Source organism: Elephantulus edwardii, unplaced genomic scaffold (genome assembly GCF_000299155.1).
Source record: "Elephantulus edwardii isolate Elephantulus edwardi_28Jun2011 unplaced genomic scaffold, EleEdw1.0 scaffold00004, whole genome shotgun sequence".
Classification (NCBI taxonomy): domain Eukaryota; kingdom Metazoa; phylum Chordata; class Mammalia; order Macroscelidea; family Macroscelididae; genus Elephantulus; species Elephantulus edwardii.
Window position 1 is genome coordinate 10,605,400 of NW_006399754.1, and position 13,235 is coordinate 10,618,634.

A 13,235-nucleotide genomic window follows, 5' to 3' on the forward strand; every position below is an offset into this window, starting at 1 on the left:
CAGAAGGAAACGAAAGGAATTTCAGTTTTTGCTGCTGAGAGAGATGATAGAATTGAAGCACAGATGAAGCTGTAGAGTGTGCCTAAGTTTCTAAATGGAAATTGGCAAGAAGAAAAATGTTAACAGAATTGTGGGGAGGGGATTAGGTTGCCTGGGTTGGCTGGGGGAGGAAATCAATAATGGTTTAAGATTATCTTCTTATCTAAATCTTTAGGAACATAATAACTTGCATGATACAGATGGATCTCTTGCAAATGAGCATGTAAAGTTTTCAAAGATAATGTATTACAGTAACACAACATCACAATTCCTTTGGTCCCTCTCAGAAACGCTCTACTGAGAATGTCCCACTGTTGTCTGTGATGGGGTAGGGGCTTCACTCTGATGACAGAGGAGACTGACTGGTGGTCAGGAGGTGGGAACGTGGCTAGCACAGGTCCCAAGAGGCAACAGTGTCAGGGTGCAGGAAGCACTGGTGGCGACCTAACAGCATGGACTCACAGTGACAGTGGCCAGGAGGCCCTCAGGCACATTGGCTACAATAATGCTGATGAGGAAGATGATGGAGTCCAGGACAGCGTACTTCATGGACACCGAGATGATGAAGAAAAGAAAGCCAATGGAGATGGCCACTCCTGCCACGATACGGACAAAATGCTCGATCTCAATGGCAATCGGTGTCTTCTCATTTCCAACTTCTGAAGCCAGGGAGGCAATCTGTCCAATGATGGTGCGGTCACCCGTGTTGATGACCACGCCGGTGGCTGTGCCTACAGGGGAAGTAGACATTTTACTCCAGGTCATTGGCTAGGAGAGAAATTTATACTGCACTAGAGTTCTCGCTTTGGTGGTTTGCGTCACCAACGAGTATTTGACATCACAGGACAAAAGTCAGCTCTCGAGGCTCTTCAACTTCCTATTTTCTATGCAAAATGTTTTCTAAGAGATGGTAAGAAGATAAAAGCATAAAAGTCTAACAAGAGAGGACTAACTGTATCCAGCCCTCAGAGCTGGCTGGACTTACCTTCCAGACAGGTGGTAGAATAGAACGCGATGTTCTTTGTCTCCAGGGGGTTTTCATGAGTGAAGTCACAGGACCGGGATTGGGGTTCAGATTCCCCAGTGAGCGAGGAGTTATCCACCTAGAAGATTTTTTTTTCATACCCATTTTTATTGCTGTGTTATCCACAACAGCAAAGAGAGGAAAGAAACTCAAGTGGCAGTCAACAAATGGATAGAAAAACTATGGTATGTTCACACAATAGAACATTACACAACATTGTAAAACAACAAAGTCATAAAACATTACACAACATGAGGCAGCCCGGAGGACACTATGCTAAGTGAATTATTTCAGTCACTAAAGGACACACACTGTATAACACTGTGGTTATAAAATAGGACAGACATGGTCGAGGTGGGGACAGAATGGGAAAAGAACGGATAATGATTCTACTCTTGAGAAAGAGACTTGACATATCTTTTACCCATTTTGTAATTGGGTGACACCTAGGAGAAATTTTGAGAAATGCTCACAATTTGGTTGCCTGCCTCAGGAACTCAGTTTAGCCCATGGAATGTCACCTTGTTACCAGCTTGGCCTTAGGGCAGGGGCTGTCTGACACTTACCTTGCACCCTTGAGTGGACAGCAATCTGATGTCTGCAGGAATCTGGTCTCCCCCTTTAATCTCCACTATGTCCCCCACCACCAGCTGTTCGGAAGGGATTGTTGTCTTCTGGGAATCTCGGATGACAAGAGCTTGCTGAGAAAGAATAACATGACAGGTGTCTCAGAGTCTGAAAGGATGCTAATATTCTTCCTTCATTTATGCCTCTGCCAAATCTCAGAAATGGAAGGATTGGACTCCAAAGCTAGAAGGATAGCAGAAAAATGAAAAGGAACATTGCACAGAGGAAGAGCTCACAGAGATACTCTTGGAATCAGACAATACTGGGACAGACAGACAGATAAAGAGAAATTAACAGGCACAGGCCTGATGGGAGGGAATCAGCGATTCAGGATGGATGACACTGGTCATGTCGGGGACAACGCTGAAGACGAAGCCAAAGGGTTTACGATCTTTTTAAAGCAGGGACAACTAAGTGAGGTGGACTTTCTGATTTTTAGCAAGGAGCGAGTTATCCATTCTAGCCAAAATCTTTCCTTTTTGTTGGAAATTCTTTGAGGTAGACACAACCGGCTCTCCTGGTCCTGTGCTGACTATGGTACATGGACTCCCTAGTAGACACCACGTTGTGGTGACATTGACATGGAAGCATCTAGAACACAGGCTCTGAGTTCAGGAAGGGGAGTAAAATGGTCCCAGAAAAAGAATGACAAGTTGGTCTCCTCAGCAGTTAATGGACATTCCCTGAACTTCTATAGTTTCCTCCCTGAATCATCCAAATCATGAAACTATTAAAATGGTTCTCAAAGGCTACAGGGCAATAAGCAGAGGACAGTGGGTAATGACTGACACAATGTCTTTCTTGATTCTTGACATTTTCCTGCATCTGATCATTTCAACACTCTGTGAGGAAGTGGGTTTCCAAGAGCACAGGCCCCTTGCTCTTTATTTCTTGGATGGGGTCAGGACTTGAGCCTCTGGCTCCTCCGTCACCAAACCCATCATTGCTCTAGCTGATGCTTCTTCATAAGAAAATGATGTGGACACAAGAAGGAAGATGGCGGCTGGGCCACTCACCTGAGGAATCATTTTACTGAAGCTGGCCATGATGTTGGTGGATTTCGCTTCTTGATAATAAGCAAAGACCCCGGTTAAAATAACCACCACAGCAAGCACAACACCCAGGTACACCTGAGGGATGAGGGGAGGAGTCAGTCAGAAAAGGCTGCAGGGAAAGGGGAGATGCGTGGACTTACAGGTCATAAAATGTATCCGTTTTAAATGTACGACTCAGTAACTACGCATTTCAGGATTATTTCTTCAGATTGTGTTTTAAATTGTTTTTTAAAATAAATTTATGGAGGAGAACGGCCATCACACCAATGAGGACATTTCCATCGGCCCACAAAGTTCACGCACTCGTCTCTGTCCATGCCCCACTCCCCTCAAAATTCCTAATCTACCACTAATTTGATCATTGTTCCCACAGAATCCTCTTTTCTGGACATTGCAAATTTTTGGTGTCTGTTTTTTTTCTCTTAGCATAATGTTGACCAATTTAGTATTTTTTTAAAATTAATTTTAATGAAGGTTTACGGCGACTTAGGGTTTCCAGTCATTCACTGTTGCACCAATTTAATTTTGTAGTTAGGGTGTCTAGACATAAACGTTCATGTTTAAATAAGAGAATTCATTTTGAGGAGAAATAATATCATAATACCTAGCATGGATAGAGTTTTTCATTTTTTAAAAGTCACACTTTCACTACCTCCATGATACCAGCTGCAATTTTAACTTATGGATGGCAACATGAGTGGTTTCCTTACACCCATGTGGTGGTGCTCAGAGGTCACGTCCTGACTGCAGTCTCACGCTCTGACCACTCAGGCCTGATTTCATGGTTTTTGTCCACCCCTATTTGGAAGCAGGAGTGGCATCCACTTCTTAAACAACATGACTCTGGAAACTCTATGAGCTTTGATAAATGATAGTTAAGAAAAAGGCTTCAGATCTTTTGTTCATAGGGTCATTATTTCTAAGTTAGTAGAACCACGCGGGGGCTTAGCCAGGCCTTACGTTGTCCAGAGATGGGGACAGATTGTTGGAGTACTGAATCCCGTATGCGATCCAGCACAGGACGGCTCCAATCCACAGGAGGATGGAGAAGCCTCCCACCATCTGCTTGAGGAACTTGATGATCTCCGGGGTCGTCTTGGGAGGGCTGAGGGTGTTGGGCCCGTCCCGAGCCAGCTGCTCTGCGGCTCTCGCACTGGAGAGACCCTGTGGGAGGTCAAGCAAACGGAAAACAGAAATGAAGCCAGTTCTCCTCGTCCTTCAGGAAGCACGCTGTGCTCCTACCTCTAAACAGCGCCTTGTGGACATTCAAATCCACTAACACTGAGAAAGATGAGCATTCTCCTCCTGTGCAATTTACAGCCTCTGAATCCTACTGGAGGGTCGGTTATGACGGAGCGGAGCCTTCTGCAGGGGTTCGGATCAGATTCTGGAGCTTGTAGTTAGGAGTTAGCCTACTTCTAAGAAAAGTCCTGGGACAAGTGGACAATTAATTACCTCAATCCTACCTGTTCCAAAGAATCTTTAATGCTGACTATGACCCAGGCACGGTTTTCAGGGTGAGGAAAGCACTGTTACTCTCTTTACTTGGCAAATGTGCGAATGGAAGCAAATAGAGTTTAAGAAGTCTGCCCAAGGTCGCCCCGCTAGTAAATGGTGGTGTCAAAAGTTGACCCAGGAAGCCTGGCTCCAGAGTCCAAGCTCTTCACCGCCGTGCTCTGCTAAAGGAATTTCCATTTCTTGGAGATTTAACCAGACACTGGTGTATCTCTGATGAGAGGGATTTCCAATGTGAAAACTAATAAGCAGGGTTCGGGGAAAAGCAGTAACTCTAGAAAAGACTCGCTCCCTCTTCGGGGACTTGCACAGCACACCTGTGGCTGTCCGGTCAATTCTGGGCTCAGAGTGAGTGACCCGGTAAGCTGCCCCCGCAGGGTTCCCCAAGCTGGAACCTTCATGGCAGCCCGACCGACCGCCGCTCTCATCTCCCTCCCCTTTCCCACCTAACCAAATCACTTTCTCTTGTGAACTCTCTACTTGCTTAATTCCATTAGTGACTCATTTGGAAAAGAAAAAAAAATAAATCTTGGCCGTCTCTTCCCCATTAAGGCTTCCTGGTTATCTCTGCAATGTACCCTGACTCTGGCCCCATACTTCTCATCTTCTGCCACGGCCCCATTTCAGCTCTTACTCCCCTGTCACATTCTCCTAGATCACCGTCTCATTCTTTTAGAGTCTCCTCCCTTCCATCTCTCACTTAAAAGAAAAAAAAAATCTTACTCTAGAAGCACCTTTGAAGGCCAATCTTATCAAATTGCCTCCCTCATACACTTCAGAGTCTCTATTCCTTAGTTTAATGTCTAAGTGCTGCTGACATTCTCACCCATTTCTTCTACCTGGTCTCACACGGATCTCCCCTCTTCTTCCCTCTTCACACCATGGGTCCCAGTGACCCCAGGTTGCTCTCAAAATCTAAACACACTTTTCTTTTTAGCTCCCTGAGAGTCTGCCAACTTACGTTCTAATCATGCTCTTTTTCTTTTTTTTGACAGGTAACTATACATATACAAAAAAATGTGTGTAAGATGAATATTCACTGTATGCATTCTATAAAGTAAGAAAGCATAATCAAAGACTATTCAGGTCATATCAAAAGGACTCAAGAGGCAACCTGTGGAGGTTTGCATAGGCCAAAGATGAAAACAGCTGAGCACAGGTAAGGATTCTAGCTGTAATGGATTGAGATGCATCTCTATTGTCATCCTCTTCAATCTCAATGCAAACCCTGGATCACCTAGGGAGTCTACTCTGGTCCAGTTAGAACCAATCCTCTCAGCCCATTATTCCAACCTCTCATTTGCCACTGAAGTGGAGTATGGTGGGTGTCATGGTATCTTCCTATTCTTCTGCCTCCCCTATGAAGTGTCTAGTTCTTCTTCCTCCTCTATAGAACTGTCTACTCTTTTTTTTTTTCAGTTTGTTTTTTTATTAATTTTAATGAAAGTTTACAGAGACTTTGGATTTCCATCCATTCACTGTTGCACTTTTCTCCCTGCCCAACCTCCTGCCCCAGTTTGCTCTTCTCTTTGAAAAGTAAAAATCTTTCATTGTTATACAATCCCTCCTCCCAAGTCCACTCCACTATGCAGCCTCTGTTCTGGACTTTTGTCATGACAATAATACCTAATCATATATCCCTTTTAAACAGTATACATAATTTAACCCATCTTTCTCAGTTTCCCCCCCAACCCTGATGTCAGTCCCATTTTACAACAGTGGCACTGTGCAGTATTTGTCCTTTTGTGACTGAGATATTTCACTCGGCATAATGTCCTCCAGGGTCACCCGTTTTTAATAATATTGTCTACTATTAAGACCAAAGACCATCTTGTACCTCTTTGTATTTCTCTGTGGTCTGTACATAGAGGGCGTCTCTGTTGTACATTCAGGATGCAAACCTTGTGGAATCCAACACTTAGACTTTACAAAAATTTGAACTCATAGCAGAAAGCTGTACTTTCTGACAGAACAGCATTTGCCTAGTTCACAGAGAGGTATGCTGCCAAGCCAAAGGCTCTGTGGGTTCGAATCTACCTGTGGCTCTTTGGTAGACAGGTGGCCTCTTACCTTTCGTGCAACTGACAGCCTTAGAAATGCAATGAGGGCTCAGCTTTGAGTGGGTGTCAGCTGGAGTGTGGGCTTGAGGGAGCTGACTGGGTGGGCTCCTGGAGTGTCTCCTTCCTTGGAGGTGAGGAGGACATGGGTCTGAGGCTGTGACTCTGGTTCTTAGCTTATTATATCACCGGTGACCCCCATTCTCTGGGAAGCGGAGCGCCATGTGCCTCAATCCTTTCTCAACACAGGGCTTAATTACAGCAGCCTCTGTGACAGCGAGAAAACGCTCAGTGTCTCAGTGGCGATACCATAGCTGTTCTGCAGTCACTGAGTGTGACCAGACCAACAGCTCAGACACTCACATTCCTATAGGCTGGATGACTCTTCTGGTACATTCTAGGTATCGTTAGTACTGGTACTCTCAAAGTGGCTGCAATAGGTGATTCACCTTAAAGTGACAAGAGACTTTTCTACACATACCCAGGGAACCACCTTTGCATGTATATGCTCGGAGGGCTTCTCCTCCCGATCCCTTGTTCCCAAGGACTTACCGTAACAATGTTGGTTCCATATTTCTTTTCCAACTCCTCACAGCTGAGCTTGTGGTCATCCTGAAATCCAAGAAAGGCAGAAAACAACGTGACTTAGATACTTTTCAAAGACCCAAACCCTGAGCTTTGACCTAATAGCTCTGAGGATGGGCAAGGAGGTCAGCTGGTGTGAGGGAAAAAGACCAAAAGTCCCCTTTGTCAGGTGGCAGCTGCAGTAAGGGAAGAAGGCTACTTCACAAGTGTCTTGTCCTGATTCTGGGGCTGGGGATTTTTTTTCCTTGTCTTCCCTGAAGCATTCTGCTTTAATCTGTCACTCACCACATAACTTCTGTCCTCAGTACAGACAAAGTCACGCAGTCCTAAGACACTTGCCTTCCAAGTACTGGCTATCTGGGTCCTTTAATTTAGACCTAGATTTGGAAATTAGTAGGTAATAAGCAATGAATACCAAACCAGACCGACTACATCTCATGCAGGATCCTATGTTCTGACAATTCCCCATCCATGCAGCCCCAAGTGGTCGTCTCCAGCACCAAGAGGCACATCTCCCTGAGACAAGTAACGGGAGCCAAGAACTTCTCTGATTTGGGAGATTAAAAACTTGTCAAACAAATGCCAGGCTGACCCATGCTTGCTAATTCTATGATGGCTTTGTTAGCTGGTTTTATGTGCCATCACGTTGATTACAACTTAAGGTGACTAAAGCAAGGGTTTTTGTTCGATTGACACTCTGGGTCGGACAATTCTCTGCCCTGGGAGCTGCCTCGTATGTGGTAAGATGTCTGTCTGCATCTCTGACCTCTAGGCCCGAGCTCTCCAGACGTTGTAAGGTGTTCCTGAGGGGTGGGTATTGAGGACGCACCTCTCCTCTAGATCTGAATGACCAGTTGAAGGGACTAGATGCTTCTTCATGTAGCAGAAAGCCCACGGTTAAGCCTTCCTTTCCCCACCTAGAAAACGCAGCACCCAGCAGTGACAAGGTTTCTGCTTTGCTTGTAACTTCAATTTAATAACCAACTGAACGTGACATTGTCAGAACTCAAAAGATTAAGGCATGGCCCTGCTCTCTTGAGTTTCACAGATGAACAACCAGCACACAGTACAGCAGTGGGTTAAGCTTTGTATATTTGCCTCTGAGGGAAATTGAGACCTCACACTTGGAGAAGGGCAGAGCTGAGAGGCCAAAGGACCGTTCTTTCCTCCTCCAGGTGAGCTTGGCCTTCAGGGAAGAATTCATGGGTGTCTATGCGCCATCTGCTGGCCAGCATGGAAATAGCACAGGCTTGGGTTATTACCTACTGATATTTAGAAGCCAGGACCATTTTCATTGTTACCAGGGTTCTGAGCATCTGGAGAGGCCAGAATTCGCATTCAGAATCCAAGCACTGTTCCAAGGAAAGTACTCTTGTTAGAAGGTTTAGGAGAAGTGGTGGCGCAGATCTTAAAGTGATCAGCTGTTAACCTAAAAGTTGCAACCCACGTCTTCTAACCTTGCTCTGCAGGAGAAATAAGCAGCCGTCTGTTTCCATAGTATTACAGCCTTGGAAAGTGTATGGGACAATTCTACTCTGTCCTAGAGGGAAGCTATGAGTAGGAATCAATTCTTTACAAGTTGAGTTTGGCTTGGAATTGGGGAAAAAGGTGTAAAGGAAAAAAGAAAAAGGCTCCATTCTAACCCAGGAAGCAGAATACTTTGGCTAATCATATAGAAATTTTTCATAATATTATATATTCCCACAAAGTGCTCAGATAAACGAGGTCTCATTCTAATAAACAGACTCTAACAGGCCTGTGTTGTAAGTGACAGTTCTAAGAGCTCATCATCTCAGTGCTGTGGATGAGGTCAGGTCACAGCTGAGTTTCTGAGGCTGTAAATTACAAGGGGGGAAAGACTGTCCAACTTTCTCATGAAGAGCTCCTGGTAGATTCGAACCACCAGAGAGGCGTGGCCTTTGGGTTGGAAGTGCAACTCCCTGTGGCCTAGGCCAGAGACTCCTGAATTCTTAGCTATGTTTTCAACCTTTAAATGTAAGAAACATACAACAATTCCTAATTATTATCTACTGAATGTCCAGTCCTGCTTTAATTAATTGTTCTTGCTGTTGGGTACTGTCGAGTCAGACCCTTAGCTGACCCTCTGGCAGGTTTTCAGAGGCAGTAAATCATGGGGGGGGGAGGGGAGTAAAGTGGCCATCTTTCTCCCATGGAGCAGCTGGTGGCCTTGAACCATGTGCCTTCAGGATTGCAGTGTGGCTTCTTGCCACTAGGACTGCAATTGTACAGTAATCCCAAAGGCGTGTGGTTCTTATCCACCAGCTGCTCTTCAGAAGGATAGGCAGTCTCCTCCTGTGATTTCCTGCCTCTGAAAACCTGCTGAAGGGTCACCTAAGAATCAGTTTCGATTCGAAGGCACACAACTATATAACAGAAGAACTGTACCATAGAAGAAACCGAAGTTTACAGCCAAGTAGGATTTCAATTCAGTTAACAGAGTTTCAGAGCTTGTGTTCTTCAACGTCTGCCTGTCTATCTGTATTCTTTGTCAAGAGGCAGAAACCTGGTGGCCTATTTTGTAGAGAGTTATGCTGCCAACCTCAAAATGGGTGGTTCAAAATCACCAGCTGGTTCGTTGGAAAATATGGGCATTCTCCTTTCATGGGGTTCACAGACTCTGAAAACCCGCAGCAGGGTCGGCTATGAGCTGGTTCAGAGTAGATGGCAATGCATGAGCTAAACAGCCAGGCAAGAGAGAACGTGAAGACTTCATCCTCTGATATCTACCCGGGAGTGCCTCTAACCAGCATACAGGACTCCTGCACAGGACTGGACTCTCGGGCAGAAGCCATTACATTAAGTGTCGTTGAGTGGAGCATGAGTCATAGGAACAAAAGACCAGAACCCTGTTCATTAAGTATCGTCTTTTCTCTGTGTTCATAGAGTTTTAAGAGGCATATAGTTTAGGAAGTGGATACCACTCCTGCTTTCCAACCTGAATCAGTCTGAGAGCTCCATCAAACACTGTCCATGATGGGCAACCATTATGGCATTTGACAAACTAGTGGCACAGCGTTCAGCATCACAGCAAGCCCAAGTAACTTCAGTACAGCAAACTGACAGACCTGTGCTGTATCACTTTGAAGAATGTTCACCCCAAACATAACACCAAATCCAAGCAGCTCACAACTGACTGTGAATGAAAAAAATCCAAAACAGCCAAAACCAACCAAATAAAAGTCCACACCCGACCCTCACCAAGACAAGAGAAACCATGTTCCAGGATCTTCACCCATGAGCTGGAGTCTTAGTTGGCCCCTTAAAGAAACCAACCCCAAACCAACCAAGAAACAATTCTCATGGAAAGCTTCCCATCTTTGCAGTGGGTTTTCATTCAAAGTGCGGTGCCCTGTCTGGCTGTGGGGCAGTGAGACCCCTCTGACAAGGTACTGACCAGGCCCAGGTCTTGAGGAGCCTCCTTGGAGTGGTCCTTTTTGCCCGGCTTGTGATGGTTCTTCAGGCCCCTGTACTTCTCCGGACCATCCCCCTTGTCTGTTTTCTGGATGTCTTTAGTTCCATCAAGCTCCACAGAGTAAATTTCGATTGTTTTCTGAAAAGAGAAATAGAGATACAGTACTGGCACTAAGTGGGTTTTCCAAAAAGGTGCTGAGCTCCCTCCCAAGAAGGGCTCCTGTGGGTGAGGGGCTCACAGACCCGGGATGGACAACTCCCTCCCCCCCCAATACTCTGGACTAGGGGGGAGGGAGAGGGCCTGGGCGGTTTCTCTCTTCTACCTTCCAGCACCAATTCCCCATCTGTTCATTCTCGCCTTCCATGCCCTCAGGTTGAGAAGGAAGGCTGGGTGGGGCGGGCTGGCTGGGGCCAGCGGGCCTTCTCCTTAGGGTGACCTTCATTGGCCCCAAGTGTAGACAAGGCTCCCTTCCCGCGCCCAGTTCTTCTGAGGACACACCAGATGTATGTGCCCACTCTTGGATGCTGTCGTTAATGTGTCATGGAGTCTGAACCGACTCACAGCTGACTCTCCGGAGGGTTTTCAGAGGCTGCAAATCCCACAGAAGGAGACTGCCCATCTTTCTCCTCCAGAGCATAGGAACCTTGTGCCTTTGGTCTGGAGGCGCAGCTCCTTATCTACGGATACTCTGATCTCAGGAACCTCATCTATTGGCACTGAGTAACACTTCTCCAACATTTCCCTGTTAACCCTCAGCCCCCATTCCTGTGCCACCACTGGAACCAGTGCTTCCCAGTGCTGGGGGTTTATGGCCCCTTCCTGTGCTGGGATTGAATACCCCAGTCCGGTTAGGAGTGAAAACCTCAGCGTTTTGCAGTGACTTGGGGTCACTCTTCAATGTTGTTGGGTGATCAAACCCCGCAGTTTCTCCCCCTTCCTCCTGCCCCAGGACGCGCTTTCCTGAAGGTCCAGAGACCCCATCCCCTCTCCTGGAGCCCTCCAGCACACGCACCTTGACCATGATGCCGAGGCTGCGGTGACAGGTTGAGCGAGGTCAGCGGGGATCTGGGCGGCTCCAAGCTCGGAGCTGGGTGGGACGCGAGGGTTCTCAGGGGGGTCCCAGCGGAGGGCGAGGTCAGCTGCGGCGAGGGGCCCGTGCGGACATGGCGAGCCTGGGGTTCGCGTTCGGCGCGCTCTGATGGGGACCGCGCGGCCGCTCTGCTTTTAAAGCTGCGCGGCTCCGCCCCCCCGCACCTGCGGTCCGCTTGGGTCTGGCCGGGGGTGGTGGGAGAGTCTCGTGCGCATGCGCAGGGAGGCCCGGCCGAGCCCCGGGGTGCAGAGCGAGGCGCGCGGCCGGAGGGCTAAACTCCGACTCCCGCACGTGCGGTCCGCCTGGGCCCAGCCGGGGGCGGTGGGAGAGCGCGCGGAGCGCACTTGCGTAGAGAGGCCCGGCCGAGCCCGGGGGGCGCAAAGCGGGGCGCACGGCCGGTGCACAAAGCCCCTACCTCCGCATGTGTGGTCCGCCAGGGCTCGGCTTGGGGCGGCGGGCAGAGCCAGGGGGACGCAGAGCGGGGCGCACAGCCGGCGGGCAAAGCCCTGATCCTTGTACCTACAATCCACCGGGGCCCGACTGGAGGCGGCGGGAGAGCCCACAGAGAACGCGCTCAAGGAGGCTGGGCAGAGCCAGGAAGGCGCAGAGCGGGGCGCACTGCGGGGCGCACGGCCGGCGGGTAAAGCCCAGGACCCCGCGCCAGGGCTTCTCCGCAGCCTCATGTTCGCGCCCGCGCTTCTGAAAGTCCACACTTGCTTTTATTTTAAAAACGCAGTTCACATAGGAACTAATTTACGAATACCTAACTAGAGACTGGAAGTGCTGCTCCAGCCTCTGCAGCAGCGACCCTGTTCTCTAAGAACTGTTCCTGCGACAGAAAGCCGCTTCGTTTGTGCAAGAGTGGTGCCACTGTTGTAGAATGGGTCTGACATCAGGGTGGGGGTATGACAGAAAAAAACTGGATAAATTATGTATATTGAAACAGATGAGGGAAAGAACAGATTGGAAGTGATATATGATTGAGTATTATGGTTAGCACAGGAATCCAGAATTATGGTTGCATAGAGAAGTGTACTAGGGCTGGGGGGTGGGAGGAAGGGACGTGGGAATTGTGTACTAATGAAGGAATTTTTTTTCTTTTCTTTTTTTTCTCTCTTCGGAGGGGGAAGCGAGCTGGTGGGGAGGGAGAAAATTGCGGCAATGAATGAATGGAAATCCAAAACCTCTGTAAAAAAAAATTATATATATAAAAAAAAGAATGGATTTCTTGGGCTAATGTGGACCTCACAGTGAATTTGAGAGTAACCAGGACGGTCCCGTTGGTTGGATTACTTGGATTACTTGACTGAATCCAGTCAGAATGAGGAGGGCAATGCAGAGGACTGAGGCCAATTTGGAAGGAGGGCGAAGGGAGGGAAGGTGTGCGGATCCGGAGCTCCCGGCTGTGAGGGCGCAACCTCCTAATTGTGGAGGCCACCTGGTTGACAGGGCTGCGAGGGAGGCAGGGCTGGGGAAGTTTGGAGTGTGTCATCTTCACTATCCCGCCTGCCTTTCCCCTCCTCTCAGTCTCTGGGTTTCCCCCCCTCTTCCTTCCTCTCTTCCTTTCATTTGGAAATTGCACACTTTCTTCCATTGTGGAGCGAGGACACCAACAATGAGCCACTTCTTCAATATTGCAGTGCAGTTTCTTATCACTAGGCCACCGCTCCCTGATAAATCTATATATATTGTTGCTATGTAACATGTTGTTGTTGTTGTGTACCATTAAGCCAGAACTGACCCATAGCTGACCCTCCAGCGGGTTTTCAGAGGCAGTTAACTGCAGGAGAGGGGATTGCCATTGCCCATC

The 13,235-nt window shown here is 47.7% G+C and overlaps 1 protein-coding gene across 1 annotated transcript in view; it reads right to left on the reverse strand.

Annotated features, from left to right (window-relative positions):
- Positions 1-10,511, reverse strand: part of ATP12A (ATPase, H+/K+ transporting, nongastric, alpha polypeptide) — a 30,325-nt gene extending 19,814 nt beyond the window's left edge. The window contains exons 1-7 of the mRNA XM_006879554.1: positions 10,318-10,511; positions 6,870-6,929; positions 3,706-3,909; positions 2,707-2,820; positions 1,630-1,764; positions 1,025-1,142; positions 502-770 (exon numbers count right to left, since the gene is read on the reverse strand). Of these exons, the coding sequence (XP_006879616.1) occupies positions 502-770; positions 1,025-1,142; positions 1,630-1,764; positions 2,707-2,820; positions 3,706-3,807 (738 nt within the window). The 5' untranslated portion in view covers positions 3,808-3,909; positions 6,870-6,929; positions 10,318-10,511. The remainder of the gene's footprint in view (positions 1-501; positions 771-1,024; positions 1,143-1,629; positions 1,765-2,706; positions 2,821-3,705; positions 3,910-6,869; positions 6,930-10,317) is intronic.
- Between the last annotated feature and the right edge of the window lie 2,724 nt (positions 10,512-13,235).